General features: G+C 55.6%; 3 protein-coding genes across 6 annotated transcripts in view; all 3 read left to right on the forward strand.

The window, feature by feature from the left end:
* Positions 1-993, forward strand: part of LOC122387364 (proteoglycan 4-like) — a 136,124-nt gene extending 135,131 nt beyond the window's left edge. For all 3 annotated transcript variants that reach the window (XM_043377487.1, XM_043377489.1, XM_043377488.1), the window contains one exon: positions 320-993. In XM_043377487.1, coding sequence (XP_043233422.1) covers positions 320-400 — 81 coding nt within the window. In that variant the 3' untranslated portion in view covers positions 401-993. The remainder of the gene's footprint in view (positions 1-319) is intronic.
* A 1,793-nt stretch (positions 994-2,786) lies between these two features.
* Positions 2,787-9,204, forward strand: LOC122387367 (epoxide hydrolase 4-like). Its single transcript, XM_043377496.1, has 7 exons — positions 2,787-3,451; positions 4,029-4,153; positions 5,932-6,044; positions 6,413-6,581; positions 6,943-7,097; positions 7,495-7,749; positions 8,118-9,204. Exons 1-7 carry the CDS (start codon positions 3,116-3,118, stop codon positions 8,327-8,329), a joined length of 1,365 nt encoding a protein of 454 aa, XP_043233431.1. The 5' UTR covers positions 2,787-3,115; the 3' UTR covers positions 8,330-9,204.
* An 884-nt stretch (positions 9,205-10,088) lies between these two features.
* On the forward strand, positions 10,089-22,449 carry LOC122387369. 2 transcript variants are annotated; one of them, XM_043377498.1, is made up of 4 exons: positions 10,089-10,310; positions 20,849-20,915; positions 21,108-21,260; positions 21,449-22,449. In XM_043377498.1, the coding sequence occupies exons 2-4, from the start codon at positions 20,855-20,857 to the stop codon at positions 21,655-21,657; spliced, it is 423 nt and encodes a 140-aa protein (XP_043233433.1). In that variant the 5' UTR covers positions 10,089-10,310; positions 20,849-20,854; the 3' UTR covers positions 21,658-22,449. The 2 variants fall into 2 exon arrangements, with proteins under 2 accessions (XP_043233433.1, XP_043233434.1); XM_043377499.1 differs by lacking the exon at positions 10,089-10,310 and adding an exon at positions 16,251-16,601.
* Positions 22,450-23,318: the final 869 nt, after the last annotated feature.

The raw sequence follows: 23,318 nt of genomic DNA on the forward strand, positions 1-23,318 counted from the left end.
ATTGTCGCACATCTTAGGTGCATAAATAATGGCTCAAATGATGGTGTTTCAGACACGGTTAACTCGCATACGGTGCATGGGACTGGATAAATATGCTGCGTCATACATGCGAAAGCCGACAAACCGTTCCAGACTCGCGCAATGTTGCATTAGTACCAATTTCATGAAGCTTCAGTTCGATTCTAGCTGTCAGTCCCATTGTACAATATTCGTGTATTACACCATCGATGTATTTTATCGTAAATCCGGCACCTGTAGACATGTCTCCGTGCTCCTACTATCGCACAGTGCGCTGACCCGTCTCCCGCCTTGTTGGCAGCCCGCGGCAGCGGAGACGGAGGCGCCCAAGGAGGCCGACCAGCCGGCGAAGAGCGAGGAGCCTCCCAAGGCCGACGAATAGCGGCCGTCCGGATCGCCGCGCGATCAAACGACGTCGCCACCCCAGCGGACAGCGCCGCCGAGACGACAGCCCGCGCGCGCCGCGCACCGGTGATACCGTGTACATAGCTTGTTGGACGCCGGCGGCGGCCGGGCGCGCGCGACGACACCATTCCAGTGGGCTGCGCCGATCCGGCCGGCCGCGCGAGCACCCATCTTGCCAGGAGGCGGCCGCTGTACGGATCTTTCAGTTGGACTGGCGCGGTGCGGCGGCCCCGCACTGAGAGCCGGGCGTAGGAGGACGCCAGAGAGGCGCCGCCGCCGGCCGGACGCCAGTGCGCGAGTGGCCGCCCAGACGGACGCCGTGATGTGTTGTTGCGCCGGAGTTGTGGGGCAGCCGCGTGGCGCGCGGACGGTCGCCGGCCCCACTGGCGGCGGGCTGCGCCGCAGCAGCGCGCCCTCTGAGTAGAAACTAGGTGATTCGCTTTCGATGTTTGTGCACATTTTTGTTCAAGTCGTGGTTTCACAGGTTCGAGACACTGTGGAAGAGACGACAATTACATTATGTAAATTGGTAATATTTGATAATAAACAGCTGTGGTCAAACCAACCGTAGTTATTGGCGTCTTCAGCAATCAGTTTATTCGCAAAACTGATTCTTGCGATGAACTTAGCTGCGTTTCGCACATTTCCTCACCTTGAAGTGTTATATCCGAATCCTGAGCTCACGTAGGCCTCTCACGTATCCTACTCTGAAGGCCTCTAAGCACTTGAGATTAGAGATCGGCACTCGGCCGTTTGCAGATTGCTGGCACGCAATTGTGCTACCATCACGTATCAGTCTGCGATGCTTACGTTCATATGTCCGATATTATAGCCCACCTGACATCGCTATTCTATGGTCTGTGACTGCGCAGTCGGCCGTTGTGTGTAGGTACGGCCAAGGGGTACGGCAGCGAGGGTGACTCGACTGCAGCGCCCCCATGTTATCTGGTAGGCCAGTCGAGTCATCGTTCCACCTTACACTGCCAGGTCTTGGACTCAGGTTATCGAACTGCCGGGGTCTGGCACTGAATATCGTGCCAGCGTATCGGACAGGCACCACCGTTATCATGTAAGCCCCGCCGTCATATCTCAACTCGACGGAAACTGACGGCACACCATGCTAAACACGGACTCGCACAATACAACGAATCTGAGCAATGCGCCCACCAGCCAAGTGCCGCAGGCTAGCCGGACAGTAACGGGACGTTGCTGTCGCTCCTCGGGGCCGGGTAGCGCGTTCGGTGACGCGCTGCCTCCCACGCGGTGGCGTGGTGAGCGATGACGCCGAGGTGCGGGTCTCGGTCCGATTGCTGCGCCACGGCTGTGGACTTTGGCCGCGCGCACAGAGGCCGTGGGTTGTTGCCGCTGGAACGAGGCGCCGGCGGTCGTCCCAGATCGATGACGTCAGAGCTGGAGGGCAGACAAAGGTGATGCACTGCCAGGTGGCCGATGAACCGACCCGGGCTGGCCCCTGAGCACCCTGGAAGTGCCCAGAATAGCGGATGTCCGCTGTTACTTTGTCGGCGAGCCCGCCAAGCCTCGTGACTGCCTGAGATCGCCGTAGATCCTGCCCATGGTTGTCTTATGCGCCAAACCTACCGATATGTCATGTAGTGAGACCAGTCTGACACATTGTTAGTACGGTGAGACATTCGCTATCGATTGACGTACGGTTACCTATCAACAAGCCTGACAGGTCAGCATCCCTCCACATAGGTACCATATAACTGCAGAGTGATGGTATTTATATTTGTGCACGCAGTGTTTACATTTGTCCCGCGTGAAACGAGCAAACATTATCAACTGGTTATCTAATTTGTCACTTCTTGATGTAACTTATCTATACAGGCTACGAGTGATCTTCCAGTCTGTCTTTCACCGACACGCTACGCTAAAAGCAAGACATAGGAAACGGTATTGAATCGTTTTTATGGCGTAAAATAGATAAAATGTCTCCCATCGCGCGGCGCCTCTGTTTTAAATAATTTGGTCTCCGACTCACGGTACTTACACATCCGTTCTTCGTGCACTGCCGTTGTTACTCACATTTTCTGATCGTACATCGGCGCTTTCAGTCAATGTTTATCGTCGTTTACTTGTCGAATAGTGCCCATTTTCCCACAAGCCTGCAGCCTGTTGTTGGATCAGCTGGCAATCACTGGGGTACACCTGCCAATGTTGATGCATTTATCTCCGAGTGGTGTCAGGGGCTGCCCCCCCCCCCAACCCTGGTCTGACCGGGTGCCCCGCTAGCTGTTTAAACAGTGTCATCGGACCACCCAGGGGCGTGTTCAGGGTCCCCGCTCGGGAAGGACGGACTGGCAAATACCAACAGAGCCGGAATTACTGCCGAATAAAGGACTGGTGAGTCCACGACAGGCCGAATCAGCAACCAGCTCTGTCCAGCCCTTTCTGAGCCAAGGACGGGCTGAGGTCGACCGTCAGCTCGCCCCTCTGTCTGAGTCGCTCACGCTCACCCTCTCCCCGTTCTCAGCTGTTCCGTTTTCAGTGGACGGCGGGGTGGCGACCAAAGGTCAGACGGCCCGCGGCACTGGGTGAGCCGCGCGGCCGGACAGCCCGCTCAGTGCGTCCGGGTGCGTCAGACGCGCTGTGGACCGCTCCCGCTGCGCCCGGTCCGTCGGTCCGTCCGGCGCCCAGTCCGACGCGCCCCGCCGCCGCCGCTGCCGGCGCCATGGCCGGCCTGCTATCGGGCGCGTGCTCGGCCGCCGCCGCCGCCGTCTCAGTGTGGGCCAACGCGTGCCTGGCGACGTGCTCGCTGCTCGTGTACGGCCGGATGCCGCGCCGGTTCTACACGCCGGCCGCCGCCGGTGACCGCCTCTGGGCCGCCGCCAGCCACGCGCTCAGCTACGCGGCCGTGCTGGCCGTGGCCGTGCTGGTGGGGGCGGCGTGCGCGGCCCGCGCCCTGCTGCGCCGCGTGGTGCGCGGCGGCCCGGCGCCGCCCCCCGAGCGGCTGCTGCGCGGCCTGCCGCCCAGCCGGTGGCTCGAGCACAGCTCGGTGAAGATCAGGGTAAGTCCAGGGGCTGGGGGTTCGGTGGTGGGCCCGTCACCGGCGATGTCGGTGTCTCTGTCTGTGTCGGGCTGGGTGGTAGACGGCCTTGTCAGGGTCGGGTAGGTGGCAATGTCAGTGGGGTTAGAAGGTCGGGCGCAGGTGAATCGCTCAGTGTCAGGTGCGAGAGCTGGGGGAACGGAGAGGAGCGGGCTATTCTGCGCACCTGTCAGGCGTCAGTTTGCACGTCGCACGGTATGGTGCAGCGAGACCATTCCGACGCCCGGCCTCACAGGGCCGTCGGGGAGCAGTGTCCAAACCGGCCCGACGGCCGATACCTACAACCGCTCACCACGGATAGGAGCCATATGCCGAAAACTGCTTATTGATTGCATGAGCTGCTGATATTTCATTAGTGACAATCGGTTCAATGTGCAAGTGAGAAAACGCGCATCGCGAAAGGCATTCTGTCCTAATACCTTACCTGTCCTGTCCGACAGCTCACCATTCTAACACTCTATCCTGTCTGACAGCTCACCGTTCTAACCGTGTCCCGTCTGACACCCACCAAACTAACCCCTGTTCTGTCCGGCGGCAGAACATCAAGCTGCATTACGTGTCGGCCGGCCGCAGATCCAGGCGGCTGGTGCTCTTCTTACACGGCTTCCCCGAGTTCTGGTACTCGTGGAAGGAGCAGCTGAGGGAATTCGCCAAAACGGAATGGTGAGAAAACGGTGCCTTTGCGTCCTTTGGATGTGCAATGTGCATGCAGTTAAAGGGACCCTCCCACCTTAAAGGGACCCTCCCACCTTCAAAAAAGTTTATGAATTGGCATGAAAGTGATGTCGCTCGGTTCAGAAAGAGCGAGAACGATTATCTACCAAATTTCACCGAAAAATATTCACCGGTTTTCAAGATATTAGACTTTTACTTTTGTTTACTTTCTTGGGATCTCCGCTGTTTCTAGCGACTTTATTTTAGAAGTGCGGCGTTTGCGGCAGATGTTGCGCGCAAATAGCATATACCACCGCGTGCTACAAAACGTTTTAGTCAAACATTTAAAAATCGTTAGATATTTGCGCTGACGTCACACATTCAGAGGGGTATTCCTAAGCATTAGCCCCTCTGAATCAAAATGCTGCAATTTTGAAATTCAATATTTCCGATTTAAGGCATTTCTCGATGTTGTGAGTGCCGAAACCGGTAATTGTGAGCCAGGGACCCCATTTTGGCTATCTCAACTCAAATCTAATGTTAAGGTGGGAGGGTCCCTTTAACATTAGTTTTGAGTTGAGATAGCCAAGTTTGCGGCCAGGCTCAGAAACCACCATTTATCTTGGTCGCAACCCCCGCAGCTTTATGGTGTTCAAGAAATTTCTTCCCTTTACTTGCAGGGTGGGACCAGCGTGGTCCCTATCTCTTAACCATTACGGGAATCTGATGACGTCATCAGGCTTTCGAACGTCCGTTATTAAGTTTGACTAAAACGTTTTGTAGCACGCGGTGGTATATGCTATTTGCGCGCAACATTTGCCGCAAACGCCGCACTTCTAAAATAAAGTCGCTAGAAACAGCGGAGATCCCAAAAAAGTAAACAAAAGTAAAAGTCTAATATCTTGAAAACCGGTGAATATTTTTCGGTGAAATTTGGTAGATATTCGTTTTCGCTCTTTCTGAACCGAGCGACATCACTTTCATGTCAATTCATAAACTTTTTTGAAGGTGGGAGGGTCCCTGCTAGTAAAATCGTTTTGTTCCACGTTTGTCGTCGCTCCTATTCATAAGACTCTAGGACTCTAGGACGTTCATTTAGTGTCTTATCCTCGTCTAGGACGCTGGTATGTGCTTTAGTATGGCGGAACTTTCACCAATCAGTAGTACCTAATCAGAGCTGTACCTATGATACGCTCTTTTCCTAGTTCAATTATTCGCGGACGGAACATCAAGTATCTAGCTTGTATCTAGAAATTGAATAAACTTCATGCTTCTTATAACCAAGTATCAGTGTTCCGTCGTTTCGAGCCGGCTCGGCCCGTTCGGTAATCGCTGACGGTGCGCCAGGTGCCACGGCGACGACAGTGTTTGACACGTGTCTGAGTCGGCGCCCTCGCGTCAGCGGCTTTTTATCACCGCGCGGCCACCGACAAACGCCACCGCTCTGTAAACTGTGGCCTCGTGAGCACGTGCAGCGCCACGTCTCAGCCACGAGGCCGCGGGTTGGTCGGGCCTGCCGAGCCGCCGACCGGCCAAAGGTCACCGCGGGGCTCGGGCTCCTTCAGGGTGGCTCTGTGGGGCACGGGCTCCTTCAGGGTTGAGCTGCGGGACCGCGGGACACCTAAGGACACATCCAGACATCCAGACACAGGAACTGGGTAGTACTAACTTATCCCCGTGGAGTTTTGTGCGCATTGACTGCCCTTCCTCTGCCCCTCTGGCCTCCGCTGGTCCGTGCTGCCTCCCTCGACTGGTGCCCCCCTGTGACAGCCGGTGCTACCCCGCAGGGTGGTGGCGCTGGACCTGCCGGGCTACGGCGACTCTGACGGACCGCGGCGCTCGGCGCAGTACAGCCCCGACCGGCTGACGCCGCTTCTGCAAGAGTTCATCGCTTCGCTAGGTGAGTCATGGATCTGTGGGGATCACGGTCCTGTGTAAGGTGTGAACCTGTGAGATACAGGTCTGTGAGACACGGGGGCTGTCGATGGCGATCTCGGGGCTTCCTCGTTGATTGGCCCGTCAGTTCCGAGCGCCGTGTCAGTTCCTCCTGAGTCGCGTTGCCACGCTTCTGGTTTACAACATGCAGCCTGAACCGTTTCGCTGCTCCAAACCCCTTCCGTGTGGTGTTGAACGGGCCGGGGATAATGTTTGCAGGGTACCCGCTGCTGACGGGGCTCAGTGTGTGCAGGGTACCCGTTGCTGACTGTGGGTTTTGTGTGTGTTGGGATTACCGTTGCTGAAGGGGCCCTGTGCCTCTGTCCCGGACAGGTCGGCAGCAGTGTGTGCTGGTCGGCAGCGGCCATGGCGCCCTGCTCGGCTGGCACCTGGTGGCCAGCGCGCCGCACACTTTTACCGACTTCATATCCATCTCGCAGCCGCTGCCGCACATCACACTCGACGTTTTACACAACTCGCTTCATCATAAGGCCAAACAATGGTGAGGGCGTCGGCTGGCTTTGTGACTTTTTGTAAAAGACGGCCTGCAAACATTCAGATACCTTTCTCAGTAAGACTTGGTGGCCGTTATTGTCTTCATGATGTATGTATTTGACAAATTAAATAAATTTACTTCAACCAGTCTGTTGTTAGTGCTGATGCATCGGCTACAACTTTTAGCTGACATTCTGAGAATTAATGTCTAGTGTAGATCATGTGAAATGTGAGCTAGTGAACCTCCACGCTGTTCCTAGCGGCCATACGGAGTGACGAGCCTCCGCGCCCAGTCCGGACGATATCTACCGCTCCGCTCGGCGCACCCGCGGTGAGCCGGCGCTGACCGCCTGACGGCTGGCCCGCAGGCGCACCTTCCTGTACCAGCTGCCCTGGCTGCCGGAGCAGCTGATTGGTACTGGCGACCTGGACGTGCTCACCCACGAGTACGGCGACCTGGTCAAACGCGGCAGGATGAGCGCCGACGACCTGCGTGCCTACCAGTTCGCCTTCTCCCGAGCCGGTGAGGCCCGACCGGCGGCCCCGACAGAGGGGGTCGGTCACCAGTGGGCAGACCCTGCCGGTCACCAGTGGGCAGACCCCGCCCGGTCACCACTGGGCATACCCGCCGCCAAAGGTCGGCCCCCGCGTGTTTGTGATTACTGAGATGGTGACGTGGTAGGTCGCTTCTTCGGAGCGACGGCGAAATTCGTGGAACTGTGGATGTGATGAGGTCGGCGCTATCGGCTGAGTGATGCCCGCCGCCCAGGCGGCTGTCGCCAGGGTGGGGGTGGTGGGGTCGCGGGAGGGGGATCGCGATAGAAAATAAACTGTCGGGCGCAGAATGGGGCAGGCCATTCGAACTACTGAAGGAAAATATTTCGCCGGGGTTTGTTTTGACTGCACGCTCTACCCGGCAGAGGACTGGCACGGTCCGCTGAACCACCAGCGGTGCCTGTTCGCGGCGGCCAACGGCCGGCCGCCGCCGGGCCGACTGGCGGTGCCCTGTCTGCTGCTGTTCGGCCGCCGAGACGGCTCGCTGCCCGTGGACGCCATGTACCGCAGCCTGCCGCACCTGCAGCAGGCCGACGTGCGGCTGGTGGACGACGCCGGGCGGCACATCCACATCGAGAGGCCCGACCAGGTCAACGACGCCCTCAGGGACTTCATCGGAGGTGAGCGGAACGGGAGGGAGGGTGTGAGCGGGACGGGAGGGGGTGTGAGTGGGACGGGAGGACGCTGCCACTGATGGTCGGAACGGGATGGCGCTTCTTAGTTCTTGCCTGTACACTGACTGCAAATGCATCCCAGGATGGGATGAAAATGAGTTGTTTATAGAGAATCCAGGAATATGAACAATGTTTTAATTTGTGTGAATATTGATCAATAGACACTAAGTTCGTTCTAGCCTACAGAAGCCGCCATGACCTACCCTCCATTGCTGTCACGCGGTGCGGGTCCCCACCCGCTATTGTGTTGGTGGTGGTAGAACTATGTGCCGCGCCCGGTCTGGCCGTGACTGACCCGCCCGCTCCCCGGCCAGTCTCGTTCCTGGACGACTCCTCTGAAGACGAGGAGGACGGCGACGGCCTGGCGCCGGCGGCCGGCCGCGGACTGGTGGTGCGCGCCCTGGAGGGCGGCCAGGGCTGGCTCGGAGCCGGAGGAGCCATCTACAACCGCGCCATGCAGCGGCTCAACAACGCCGCCGCCGTCGGCCAGCTGTACACGCGCAGCGTCATGATGCTCAAGGACTGAGGTCGCGCCGACCGCGCCGGGCGGTGCAGCGGGACGGGCATCACAGGGATGTATTTGTTAGCCAGCTCTTCAGGTAAGGATTCGCTACAGACGGGAGCCGAACATTATGTCCGGTACAGAGAATAGGGCCGCGATGTGAGATGTGATGTGTGGGGGAGCAGGGTGGACCGTCCGGTAGGGCCATCTAGTCTGGGCCGCGCTGACACAGTAGCACCACCTGTGTAGTTCGGGACGCCCGAGGTCTCTAGCCAGGGTCTCTCCGCGGTCCAATATTAGGTACCTGTTTAGTTCGGGACGCCCTAGAGGTCTCTGGCGGGGGTCTCTGCGGACTAAGATTGGGCCATCTGTAAGTTAGAGCTGTAGCCAGCGCGGGCCGCCTCCATTTCCCCGGGTCTCAGTTTATCCTCGCAGTGTGTGATATGGAGGGTTGTGTGTGGCCCGCCCAGCGGGGCCGCTGGGGTGCCTGCACTGCTGAATGTGACGGTGGGTTAGAAGGTCGCCCGTCGTCCTCACTGAATTATAACGGCCATCGCCGTCACAGAGCTCATCGGTGTTCTCGTTGCATATCCCGTCCCCGCTATTTTACCGAAATACTGGTACTCTGTACAGCACCAGTGGTCATACTCGCCATTCATCTGTTAGTGAGTGGTTTTGAAGTTCTTTGGAACGGCTCTCACTGGAAGTTTGTGACGCGCTCATATGTGGACTCGTTTAAACGTGCCCGCGACTGCGGTCCCAAAGGAAGTGTTAATGTTTTATGGATATCATTTTATGCCGCTGTTTTTGTCTTTCTCGTGTTTGGTACAGGCGTCTGTTGCACAAACCGTTATTATGATATCGTATTAATGTGTGCTAAATATATACCATTACATTTGTAGAACGTTTAAAGGACAACGAGCACCATGCGCCGGTAACGTGCCAAATGCAGGTACTGCGCTGATCACGAGCGGGCGAGGGGTGTTCCCTTGGAGGCGGGGATAAATGGTGTTCCTCTACAGATATATTCCTACAGACAAGGATGAAAGGCGTTCCCTGCAGGTGTTCCTCATGGGTGAGAAGGGCATGTGTTCCCCTACTGGCAAGGATGAATATTGTTCCCATTCTGGGGAGGACGAAGGGTCTTCCCTTAACCTACGAGGGAGGCAGGTGCTCCCTTAGCTTTGCCATCCAATACCCAATAGGTACCCAATACTCTATTCTATTTTATTCGTAGGTGCCTGTGTGGTGAATGTTTCGATCCTTCGTTCGTTCGCGAATTTCTCATAGATTGATGCCATTAGTTATTATTAATAGGGTCTAAGGAGAGCGGCTGATAGCGTTAGGCATTAGCGTATGTCTCACGGATGCCGACGTGTTCTCATAATGAGCCGTTTTAGCGCGCCTGGCTAAGCGCCGGGCTCACTACCTCCTCTCTGCGGAGCACTCTCCGAGGGCCGGCTTTGTTTCTCCGCCCGTCTGGAGCCGGATTTATGTCCGTCGTTAAAACCGCCGGACTGCATACCCGATGCGGCGCCGTCATTTCGACCGCGGCTGGTTCGAGGACGCCCCTCTCTGTGTTCTCGCTCAGCTTCCAGGTGGCCTGACGACCCCGGTCTGCAGTATCCACCAATTGTGAGCGCCCATTCGGGGACCTTTTAGCTGTCACAGGGCCTCCCCGTTCTGCTGCCGCCGACACTGTCGCCCTCATCTCGGCGGCGCGGCGGCCCGCTCGGCGCGCCGCGAGTATCGACCCCGGCTCGGCACGCACCGACCCGGCGCCGCCGCCGACTGACGGCGCCCTAACGTCGTTAGTCGGCCGGCGGCGACGCAGGCGGTTCCCGGGCGCTGCTGTCGCCGCTCCGGAGCAGTTCCTGTGCCAGTGGTGGGTGGTGGCGACCGGCGGCTGAGTACTTCCGCCGCATATTTCCGGCCCGCTGCGCGGCGCGGGCAGCCTGTTCCGCCCGGAGCTCGGACTGACAGGGAACGGAGCCAACAGCAACCGGTGAGGGACGGCGCCGCCCGGAACGACTCTCTTTGTTTGCTTTCACGCTCCGTTACGGAGTGACAACTGAGCGAGTCTTTAGTCAGGCGAGGCGGAGGTGGGCGTAGATATGTCTCTCTTAGCCGCTCACTCAACGACTTTTAATGCAACTACGCATGGGTCGATCAAGCAACGCATTTTATTAATTGGACCTAATTAAACGTCTTTTACTGTGTCTATGTAAGCGGCTGAGCAGTTGCGTGTGTACCTGTAGATAATAAAAGTCAATTTTTTACCTTTTTGGGCGGCAAGACACCTAATCCCAACAAACAGAGCTACGTCAGGTGAGGAAGGGAGGCGCCTTGCAAGCTGATGTTAGCACTTAGGTAGTCAGCGCGTGAAACGCGTTGGATAATAAATGACTGAGCACACTTGTTTTCCTGACGGGAAAACGATAGACCCAAAACCTCAGGACCGGCAGAAGCAGAAAAAAAACGTGCGAAGTCCCGCCATTCCGCAGCCTCGTGTCTGTCTGAATCCGAGCTATGCGGTACAGCATACTTTTAGGCGCGCGACGCTGGCGCCATCTGTTGAGACTATATCAACCACGAGTCCGCGGCCGTGACTGAAGGGAGCTGTGGGAGGGAACACAGCCAGTCGGGCCGGTGAAAAGTGTTCAGTTTTTGAATGACCGGGATAACAGCAGGGCCAGACCCGGTGATTCTGCAACAGGGACCTACGGGCTCCCGGTAATACGGTGACCGGGATAACACGGCTCCCGGTGATAGGTACTTACTGTGACCGGGATTACGGCTCGCGGTGATACTGTAACCGGGATCATAGGGCTCCATGTTACAGTATTCTGAGTGGTAATACCAGATACCTACCATTCCTTGGTATCTTCGATAAAAAAACTAAAAGACCTTCAAACACAGATTGGCAGTAGCCAGTGGCCCTTAGCAGGTAAAAACAAAGAACAAGCGGTGAATAGAGAAGTCAATCGACTATATGGCTTCTGTTCCGTGTCAGCCTGTTAATGGTCTTCACGTGACGCGTACGTACGTACCTACCTACCAGCCCACACCAGAGTCTAGTCGGCCGTGAATGGGGCGATGGGGGAGTATCGGCACTAACAGGCGAGTCCATTGATGATAGGTGTATTGTCCTAGCTGGGTACCTGTAGAGCCATGGGAACAGGGCCTCGGCTAAGGAATTTTGACTACTGGGGCAAATGGTCGAAGTGTGTTAACCTGCGCCCTGCTGGGGGGTGGGGGTGTTTGAACACCCCCCCCCCACTGCGGTTTTCCGCGGATATCTCAAAAACGGCGGCGCCGAGCGCCACACCTTATCATCCACCAATTCTACACATGACAGTACACATGTTATAATAAGTTAACACCAAGGTCATTCAAGGTCAGGTCACCAGGTCACTTCAAGCGACCTCATAAAATGTTTCAATGATGCCATAGCTACAATGAGAGACCGATCGCTTTGAAACTTTCAGCGATTGATAAGGACAACAGTATAGAGCAGTGAGCACTTCACGGATAGGCTTTTCAGGATCAAGTCCGGCCTACATCCAGCAAGTCATGTCCGGATCCGCCCATTATCTGCCTTCCTTTGAATTTCAGAATCCGGCCCGGCCATGGCCGACATAGTTCAGCCAAACATCCAAATATCCATAATAATCCGTTTCACCAAAAACTGGCTGTGGACTATCACAAATTCACTGTAAGGGACCAGACAACCATATACTCGTATCTCACTCACGGTTCACAAAGCCATGCTTCTGAATCGCATGTACCTAAATCAATAAATACCTCTGCTGCTGCTTAACAAGTTCAGTTAACTTTTTACATGAACATTACGTACAAAATTTATATCTCGGAATTTTCATATCGGTGACCTCAGGTCAATTTTGCGACTTCTAGGTTTTATAAGTCAATGGGAGAAAATTTAAAACCGCCTCTCTTGGACGAAAGTCATTCTAAACACTCTCAAACACTGAACTACAAGTAACTTTGACACACTGAACATGAAAATGGCATCCGTGACCGTGTTTATACCTCTGAGGTCATTTCAGGTCACAAATGGTATCTAACAGTTTTTCGCGACTAACTTTTGAAAGAGGCATGCTAGAGCGATGAAAACGCCTTATATGTGTTCAGCTCGACGATACGGATCCACTGATATGCAACATGACAATTTCCGGTCAGATCAAGACATTGACCTGAGATCAAATTTTCAAGTTGACCTTTAAAGATCAAATCATAGTTCATTCGATGCGTCTTGACGAGAGGGACACGATGTCGGTAAAAAAAGCTCGTGCAAGGCTCGAGTCAAATTCGATATTGCAGAAAAAACTGTTCCCGAAAAATTCGTCTATTTTGGAAGTTTCTGCCTCCTGCAGGCAAAACCGTTGACGTTAGGTCAAATTTGAGAGAAAAACCCAGAAAAAACGCTAATATGGCTATCAAATGCGCTTTTCCGCAGCGCTGTAGCTCTATTGGTTCCCGAGTCATACGTCGGCATCTTGCAAATTGTCGATATTCAACCTGAAAATCGGCGAAATTTGGCCTTTAATGACCACCATAACCTGACTTTTGACTGACCAAAAAAGTGGCCGAAGTAGTTTCATCATTATTTTTGACGCTTTTTCGAACGACGGGTAGCTTATGGATTATGGAGGTGCAAAAAGGTATGTTTGGCAATGCACGCCTATGTTTTTGGATGGTAATTGAGGGTGCAGCTCCACACCATGCACCCTCTCTTCCGCCGCCCCTGATTTCTTGCCACAAACGTCTTCAACCGCTCCCGAGTGAAAGAATGTACGTTAATATTAAGATATTATCATTTTGTAGAGGTTGGGCAAAACCTGATCACTACTGGGGCATTCCTTGACTCTACTGGGGCATTTGCTCCAGTAGTTACATGTTAGCCGAGGCCCTGCATGGGAACGGCCAGACGATGTGACTGACTATTGGGTGAGTCCAAGCCAACAGCGGCGAGCATCACCGCACTACTGCGTCCGGATCGTCACACCTATCCAGGACAGGTAACTGCTGAAGACGGGACACGCAGCCCTCATTTGGAGAAAATAGACACAAAACATGAATTCATACCACAGGCATACCTAACAGTTCAATATCAGTCTTACGGGAGCTATTATGAAAAGACATGCCTCCAACTTATAAATAAATTCACGCCACGTTCGAGGTGTCTGGGATCCTCGAATGGCTGGCAGGCCGGTCCAAGTAACATTTTTAAAGGGAGATAATGAGCTTTCTTGTTTCTTAAATAAAAATTACTCGACATCTATACTATTTCTACTGTAGTTTCTATAAAATATGAAAATTTCCTAGCACATTTTCGTATGTGAAAAAGGTTTTTATTTTTGCAAAAAAGAAGCAGTACTTGCAGTACTTGTAACACCCACCGAAATGCGTTGTCCTTCTCTATAAAAAAGTCGCAGTAGGTATATGGCGCTTTTGTTTCAAACAGCGACGCTTGGGTTTTTGTTTATGGTATCGCCTTGTCGTTGCTTGGTTGTAAGGATTCTAATTTGAATTGGAGTTAATTCGGTTTAGAATTAATTAGATTCTAATTCGGGGGTACATAGTGCCTACTCTTCTTTGTTTCCAAGCGCCACAAATGAACGGCATGCGCCAGAAACGCAGCCAAATCTTGCGATTGCGACTACGAAATTCATTATTTTGGCCTCAGAGCCTGAAGCGAAAAATACAAGCATATTTATTTCAAAAAGACTTCAGGTTTGTCGAACGGTGTTATGAGAATTTTGATAACAGTACTGCATAAGTTTTTCAGTGATGCCGCAAAAGTGTTGTATCTATCTTCTTTTATTGTGCAGTCGGCGGGACCGATTCAAAATTGAGTCGTTGCTACTAAAATAGCAGCATATGGCGACAGATGATGAACAGGAAAAATAGTTGCGTAAATTTAGACATAAACCACCCCCAAACCATTAATATCTTTTGAAGGCACTATAGACGACCATTAACTAACTAGATGTGATGAAGATCAAATGTGAGGAATACGCTCATTTTACAAAATTACATGCAAGTACCAAAAAGTGATGTAAGTACTTATTCAACGGTCATTTTCAGCGCTCCCCGCTAACGTGACTTCAAGTTGAGATATTTGCGGCAAGGTACCGAATTGAGCAAAATGGTTTTAATTTACATTATAACTTGTTGTGTTTTGTCAGAAAATGGTCCTAACTCAGATTTTGTGGAAAAAGGTCATAATCTCCCTTTAAACCAGCATAAAAAGCATTCCTCCGAGCAGATGAAGACGCCAGTCCGCCAGGCGAGCCGCCAAACGTCAGGATAGCTCAGCTTAAAGTGTCGCCTGGGGATTTCTCCCGGAGACCGACATGACGGCATCCATCAATATCTGGCTGTCAGTCTCGAACTGACACAAACACACGTGACGCGTCAGCAGCGGTATTGGAGGAGACCGCTCCCTGCGGGAGGTGTTCAACACGCGGTCACGTCTCGAGCATCACACATGACATAACCCACTGTACGCCACCCGCCGCGGCCCCGGCAGCCGTCTCAACACAAGGCGCGAGCTCGTGGTAAAGCGTGTGTAAAGGGCCCGTTTCCGGTGTCGGGCGCGCCGCGCCGTTCCGGCGCTGCGCCGGGGCACGCCGTTTGGCAGGGGGCGGCGGCGACGGCGCCAAGTCGGCCGTCCGACCTCCCCTCCCCGGCCACATTCCACTCACGCCGCCGCCCGTCGACAGTGGCCGAAACGACGACCGTCCGTGTCGACGGAGCCGGGACGGACGTCGCCGCCGCCGCGCCGATCGGCGTCGGCAGGCCGGAGCTCAGGCGACAGAGGTTCTCGGCTGGCGGAGCTGGTGACAGGCGAGCGGGAAGAAAAGGCGAAAGGAATGATAGGTGAGATAGAAAACCGAAAGGCGAGAGAAGATCAGAGAGAAGAGAGATGATCTGGACGTAAAGAAGCGGCAGATAAAAGTTAAAGGCAGTGCAGAGAAAACAAAGTGTAGGAAATATGCCCCTGCGACGCATTCAGGATTACGAGCCCTCCATACCGACTCCGGAAGGCACTCATTATATTCAACGGCTCTGCCGAGGCAGGGTGCCGAGGCTCCCGTCTCCCTTCCTCTGCGCCAGTCGCCAAATGACGGCGGCCGGCCCGCCCCGCGCCATCAGTCGCGCCGTGCTCTCAGCGCTGACGTCTGCCGGACTCGTAGCGACGCGGCCGCCCGCTCGGAGGGAAGGGAGGCTCTCAGCCCGTCTCCGGTCATTGGGCGTACCGCCACCGTCGGCCGCGGGCCGCCGTCAACTTCACCGGCCAATGACGGAGATACTCAGGCATCGGGATAGCAGATATTACCTGCTTACAGACAAGCTGTCTGTAGCATACGCCAGCTGTGTCATTTTCGCCACAAGGCCATTGGGGTATAAGGCGGTTTTCCGCCAGATTGTAAGCCCGAGCTGCGTGCCCGTCCGTCACGAGACTCACTGCAGCGTTGCCAGTTGCGTCGCCACTCGCAGTTGCCATTTGTATTCAGCGACGAACCCAAGGACAAACGGATGGCTGCATGCGCGAGAATGCAATGCAATGAAGTAGATCCTGCACCAAGTCACGCACTGCAGGAAGAGAATCAGCATCTGTGAGGAAGGCAGCGTTTCTCGGCCCGGCCGTCGCGGGTGACGTGTCCCGTATCTCGACACCGCCGATTTTCACATCCGGAGCAGGTGGGCGTCTCAGCGGCTGCGACCGAAGGGAACACGGGCGACATCCGCTCCCATGCCGTCCCGACCATGTTTTACAGCGATCCGAACCGGCCGAGCCCCAATTATTGCCCAGTGTCGGCGGCCCGGGGACTCGCACGGACTGCCAGAGGCGGCGGCTGCTTCCGTCCCTCCCCGCCGCCCGGTGGCCGGCTGGCGCACGCCGCCGCGGGGGTGCTGTAGTAACAGCGGGGGAGGGGGAGGGCTCGGTTGTAGGGGGAGGGAGGGCGCTGACGGCCGCCGGCCGCGCTGACGTGCCGCACGGAGCGCAGTGCAGTCAGTGGCCGGCCGGCGCCGACCGAGGCGCGTGCGTGTGGGCCAGACGAGAGACGTAGACGTCCTAAGTGTGTGTTTGCCGGGCTGAGACTAGCGGAACGGCCGGCGCGGCTGGCCGGATAGTCGCCGACGGGCGTGAAGTCACGGCTGAAAGGCTGCTGATAACCGCCCGAGTGATATCCGGACTGCGGCGGACCTGCCAGCTGCCACTGCGCCCCGGCCCGCGGGAGATCCGGGCTCGAGGATCCTCCACAAGGTGACTGGGCCTCTGTTGGGAGTTGGGACGGGGCCCGCCCTGACCCACCGTCCCACGTGGGACGGGGCCACTGTCCTCACCGCAGTTCTACCGTCTGCTATCGATGGCCACTGACGGGTCCCTTCTGGGGGTGCCGTGTCGATCTGTGAGTCACGTCTGGTGAGGGGACGCCGTCGGCGCCCGGCAGTCCAGCCTGCCGGCCTGCAGAATCAATACAGAGCCGATTGTGCAGGCCGGCCGGCGGCGAGCCGGCGTAGAGCGAGGTGCCGGAACGGGCCGGTCCCTGCAGTCCCGAGCGGGCTCATCAGTGCTCAGCAGCGCGGACCGCAACTTCATTCCTACAAAACTAACAATCCATTATAGAGTTCATCCCAAGCGGCCCCGTGCACCGAGCCCCTGATTGCCAACTGGATTTGTACCCTCACCAGAGGGCCCAGTCCCCCTGCCCCCTCCCACACAGTAATCACGGCCACTTGAGCGCGTTCCACGCCGGAGGTCGGCCATCCGTTATCTGGACCTAGTGCGTGCCTCTGTGTGCCGGGAGGAAGCTGCAGCAGCACGGCTCGCCGGCGATCGGTAGGAACGACCAATGCCACAGTCCTGCCAAAGACTCGACCTCTGTGTAATGAACCGTGGCTTTGGCTGTCTGGCAACGAAACACGCTGAATTTTTTATCAACTATTGCTATGAATCTTATCTTCATTAATCCGGAAGAGATTAAACAATTTCCAATATAAGAAGAAAATGATCATTTTGAGCGAGCTCACAGGCACTATTCAGCAAAACGATGCCACCCAGCAATAGCGAACATCATGGGGAACATCATGAGCAGGAAATTGGACATGTGAGCTGCGGCTTTGTTCAGCTGTCCTGCGCCTCCTCCTGTTGCGGACACCTAATGTCGGTCGTATCCGGTCAGCCCGGGCGTGTACCGCTGCTGGCGACCCATTCACTGCAGCGGTGGTGAGCGACGGGCGCAAACTGCACTAACAGAGAACAGACCAGATCCGACAACAAACTCACACGAGGCCTGATGTAACCGGGATACATAGTTGGAGACGTTAACGACTAATTTGGGGTCCACGACAACTTGCTAAACCTTTATAAGGTCACGTCGAGGCACGAGTTAACATCCATTTATAAGCATTCCGTTAAATGGGTACATTCTCTGCGCAAAAGTGGACTTTTGCTGAAACACCAAGGGCTAATTTTCCCAGTAGGTACCTAATGTCTAAAAACCCAATAAACTTCGTGCGTACCTACATATGCTTCCTCGAAACATTGAGTATCAAAGGATATTTTTGGTAGTGAAAGGCATGTGAGCAATGGGCAACGTCAAAGCGTCTGATTCTTCACCCAGACTCTGCAAAGCCAAATCGAGCGATTATCGAAGACACTGTCGGAAAACCTTTGCATTCCTCGAGAAACTGCCATATAAGTCAGGCGAAATGATACAGGCTTCGAAGGCTCCACTTCTCGACGAGGTCTGCACTTATTTAGAGGCATTTCAACTTGAATGCAACACGGAAGAATCGACATCACGACCGCGAGAGAATGAGGCGATAAATCAAACGAAGAGATCCTCGATGGGCAGCTCGTCATGGCAAACTACCGGAACGTTCCCGGGCCATGCCGTCCACACTGTCCGGAAACGGTCCGGGCAAACTACCCCGAGTCATACTGGCGACCTCTTTCCTCCTCTCTCTCTCTCTCTCTCTCTCTCTCTCTCTCTCTCTCTCTCTCTCTCTCTCTCTCTCTCTCTCTCTCTCCACGCCCCCCCTGAACGATGACGTCACCGTACCGTCCACAGCGCACCCACTCTGTTCCGGGGGCAGTTCCGGCCCGATCGTTTGAAGAGCGGGCGCACCTGCCGCTCTTCCGGCCGGCCCGACCCCTCTGTCTTCGGTAGCCGGCGTCACCGGCGCTGAGCCCGGTCACCGGGTTCCACAGGGCCGGCTCTCCGGTCAGCTCGCGGTCAGGGGTCACCGTTCCGGGCCGGGCATTTTGGGGCTACTGGCGGTCGATGCGGCCTGACAGGCATTGTTCCACAATTGTTCTCACTCGGTCGATATCAGTGGTTGATGCATTATCAGCCGTTTATCGTATATCCGCCGTACATCAAAGATAATGAAGCGAGGTGGCTTTGGTGGCAATACTGGCTTTATGACTACTCACTGGACATCATACAGGGCGACGATAAGTCAGTTTTGTTGGACAATGCTAATAACATTGCTGTCAGTCCTTTTACTGAAACCTAACTGTGTTCATATTGATCGTGGCTATTCCCAGATGTTCAGTGACACTGCTGGCAGCTGGAGGCCAGATATACCTAAGGCTTGGAACACTAAGGTGCCTCACAATTCGTCCGGAAAACGTGCAACAGCAGCGACGCGAGGACCAAGCCCACGAGCGCGATGTGGATTCCAGTTATGACAGGCAAGACGGGTGGCCTGGCCCACATCGGGTTTATCACGGTCGACCTTGGGTTGGGACACTGGTCTGGATGTGCTCAATGCATGAGCAGTGGAATGCGGCATTATAAACAAGATACAAGCCCAGGCTTGAGTGGAAATTCGAATACGAGAAGAACTAGTATCGTATCTAGACGCACAGGAATCTATATATGCGGTCAGATTCACCTGACTGCCACAGCCGACAGCGCCGCGGATTCACGGCAGCGCCCTGTCGCGTCGCTGGCTGGTGCTGCCGACTCAGCACCCAGTCGTTTGTTGGTCGAGATTTCCACTGTAAACAGCCATCAGTTCGGTGCGCCAGCGCCCGCTGACCGGAGTCGGCGCCCGCAGTGGCCGGGGGCTGCCGCCCGGCCCGGTGTGGCCCCACAGGACCCGGTGCGGCCCTACCGACCGGCCCGGTGTGGCCCCACAGTGCCCGGTGCACACAGGACCACGCCCCGTGAGTCAGCGGCGCTCGATTCGGGCCGCGCCGTTTGTTGATGTCGACCGCGGCCGCGTCGGTGGTGCGCCGGCCCAGGTAACGGCGGGGCACCGGGCCAGGCGCCGCGCGGCGCCGGTCCATAATGGACCGCAGTGCTAGCCAGTGGTGTCGGTCCACCTCAGGGCTCGATATCGGGCCCGGCGACTACGGATGACTCACCGGCTGCCCGTCCAGCCGTCTCAGCAGCAATCGACGTATATTGCGGAACAGCGACAGGGTTAGATAGCGCTCATCCATCCTCGAATCGATCGGAGACGGGAGGCGCGACGCGGCCCCAATTTCCGTCCGACGCCGCCCGGCCCGGCGCAAGATTAAAGCGTCAGCGGGATGGCCGGCCCGGGAGGAGGCGGCGACCCTGCGGATGGGCCGAGCCCGAGGTCAGCCAGGCCGCGTCAGCTCACATCGCGCAATGGGGTGACGGCATGCCGGTCCTCGCTCAACATCTTCGTAAATACTGATAAACGTTCGTATCAGTGCTGAGCATTGTACTATGGGAGTGGGCACTGGGCACCCCATGTTAAACAGACTTTCCGCAAATATCATAAGCTCGGTTTGACCTCGCGCAAGTCTCGGATGAAGAGGGGACGGTTCCAGTGGTCCCCTCTATTTCAGGAAAATCGGTAACGCTGAGCGCGCGACCGTTCTAGAGGGCAAAGTAGGAAAACTGGTATCACCGAAGCTTTAGATACGCTGGAAACAAAGACTAAAACGTATCCAGCGGGTTGTCACAGTGTCTCGGCCCCATCCCAGCCCCGTAAGCTGAGACCCGTGTGAGCCCCGCAGCCGCCGTCGGCAGCGGATCTCCCCTTCCAAACGCCGCTCACCGGTGTCCCAATAGCGACCGCTCTCTCCGCCCGGCGCGGTCAGAAAAAGGCCGTGCGCGCGCCCAGCGGTGGTGCGGCCGGTTCTCCGCACCATCGCAGGCCGGCGAGGGGCCCGTTTTTGTCCGAGCGATTAGAAAACCGCACAATATCACACGCCACAGAAAGGAGGAGGACCCTCCCGCCTGTCCGGCCTCCCTGATGGTGACGGGGCGACAAAGACGTGTTTTGTAACGGGGGCAGTGCTGAATGCGGCCTCGAGTTCAAACCGTATCAGCTGTGCCTACAAATAATGCAAAATTTGGACAATGCAAAGCCTTGAAATGTGACGCAGAGCCGTAGCTGAAAGGCCAAGGGCCAAGGCCTTTATTCTCACGATATGCTCTGCGCGCAGATGAAATAGCATTGTAGAATTGGAAGGAGACATGCTGACGAGACACGAGTGGTAACTTGTATCGTGTGCTGTTGCAGGGCGTCATGGACAGCTGCTACGCGGCGACGATTGCCGCGCTGGCTCTGATCATCGCAGTACAACAGTGTAAGTACGGAGCCACGGCCAGACATTGGCCAACTGTCGGTTTGTGAGCGCTGACCTGACCTCTGAGGTCGTTAGACAGCGATGTAGGGCGGGTCACCCGCATATAGGGTGTGGACTGTGGTACATGGCCGACCTGAGCCGCCGCCTGTCGGCGCTGCTGCTCGTATCTGACCATCCGGCCCCGTGCCGCAGGCTCCGGCTACAAGTGCTATATCTGCAGCTGGTCGCCCTCCTCTCCGAACCGCACCGACATCTGCACCACGGAGAACTTCAACCAGCACGCCGTCAAGGTGTTTGACGGCTGCGTCTACGGCTGCGAGATCGTCGCCGCGTACGACAGCAACGGTACGGCCGCGGGCCGCCGGGCTCTGGGCTGGTGCTGGGCCACTCACTGGGAATGGACCCATGACAGAAAAATCACACACTCACTGGGGCTGGATCCATGGCAGGAAAATCGCACGGAGCTGTCCTAGGAGTATGTACTAGTTAAATACCCCTGAGTACTGTTTTAAATCACTGGTCATCTCTTTCAGGCGAGCTAGAGAACTTCTACCGCAACTGTGTCGTCAAGGGCAAGGAGGTGACGAACGACTGTCGCGACATGACGACGGTGGCTTTCCGGAAGCACGTCTGCAGGTGCGGCTCGGACCTCTGCAATACGGCGGCGGCGGCGGCCGGCCCCGGCCTGCTCGGCACCCTGGCGGCGGCGGTGCTGACCGTTAGTGTGGTCGTCCGCGGGTAGGCGCCGCCACCGCCGACCGAGAGGCCCCAGTGGACGGACGGCGAGGCACGGTGCAGCCCAGTTCAGCAGATGAAGTCGGACATGGGGCGGCAGGCACACTGGCATTATATCCACCCGCGAGTTTGTGTCATGTATATTACATAGCAGAACTCGTAGCCGGCGCTCCTGATTTGGTGCGCCATCGCCGCTGCCGGAGCGCCTCAGTAGTGGGGGCTCAGAGCTCCCGCAGCTCTGTTCAGCCAAACGCCGACCTCTGAGACGGAGCTGGGAGGCCACAGCCTCGTCCGACGGCACACTGACTGTGTGCCGCCCGCTTTAAGCAGTATGTGAGGTGCAGCTGTGCCTGGCCGTCTGAGAGGGATGGTCGTCGTCTGGTCTTAGATTCAGACTCAAAGGGTCAGTCTCTGACTCGGCTTCAGTCGCTAGTCTGTATCGTCGTATTGTTTTCGACAGTGTTATATGTGCCAGTCATGCTGTGCCACCTGGCAATATGTCCCAGCTTCCTGGCTACTCGGTGGGAGGAAGCATAGGCGTTATATGATTTTGAAAGCACAATTGCCTGTATGTGTCATGTCGCCTATAGAGTGGTGCGCTTGGTTTGCCATGAATGAGGACAGGTGCTTGTAAATCATTTCCATCGTACCCCCAGAGTCTTGTTTAACATCATCTGGGTAGCTCATTATTACGATAAGCTATGTCATTTACACAACATGGTCTGCATAAGAAAATTGCGACGACATAGCTTTTCCTGCCCGGTATTCGAGAAGTCAAAATAAAGCAGTGCTTGAGAAACTTGTTTCTCCATAACACATAAATGGCCAGGCTTTCTCAATCTCAGGAAAGTGAGGCAGTCCAGCCCGGACAGTTGTTGTTGACAAACGTCGAGCAAGGACAAGTAGGTATTGAGGCAAGGGACAGCGTGAACGGCAGACATGAGGGCGTCAAAGACCGGACCACGCCCAGCCACCGTAAATGTCCAGTCATTAATCATTTATAGCATTAACAAATCAAGCCATCCGTACATCAGTTGAGAGCAATAAAAAACATAAGCTTCCGTTGTGTCTTTATTGCTGGTTCATTTCGAGCAAGTTGCGCATATAAACACTCGAACCCTTCCGCTTACGATTGTCATACACATTCAGTGGTATCATACATGCTAGGCTAGATATATGGAAAGCGCTTCTCTGGCCCACAAAGACCGTTACAACGAAGCCAATAACATCATCCCTGTACTGACACCGTCGTCAGCCGGGGCGCGTTTCCAGCGGCCGGCCGCCGCCACAGGCCGCACCTCTCAATACAGAGGTCCGGCTCACTGAACACTGGGCCGGCCGGCGGCCCGGCGCGCCCCGGAATGACCCCACCGTTTATCGACCTTCCGTCGGGCCTGACTAGATCCCGAGCACGTGACTGAGACGGCACCAGCCCAGTGTACACCCACAGCAGTTTACATTCCCCATCGGCCAGGCCGTCCCACCAATACGCAGCCAGATATATATACTTGTGACGTCATAAGTTCACAGCACTGTCCGTTAGCATAGCACACGCACCGTTGACACACGGTGCAGCCATCCACCATAGCGACTCGATTAAACATCTCAGGGACTGGTTTGAGCGTTGGCCACCAGACAGTCTGATTGGATACCAGACGGTCTGACCAC

Source organism: Amphibalanus amphitrite, unplaced genomic scaffold (genome assembly GCF_019059575.1).
Source record: "Amphibalanus amphitrite isolate SeventyFive unplaced genomic scaffold, NRLGWU_Aamphi_draft 000284F_arrow, whole genome shotgun sequence".
In the NCBI taxonomy this organism is placed as follows: domain Eukaryota; kingdom Metazoa; phylum Arthropoda; class Thecostraca; order Balanomorpha; family Balanidae; genus Amphibalanus; species Amphibalanus amphitrite.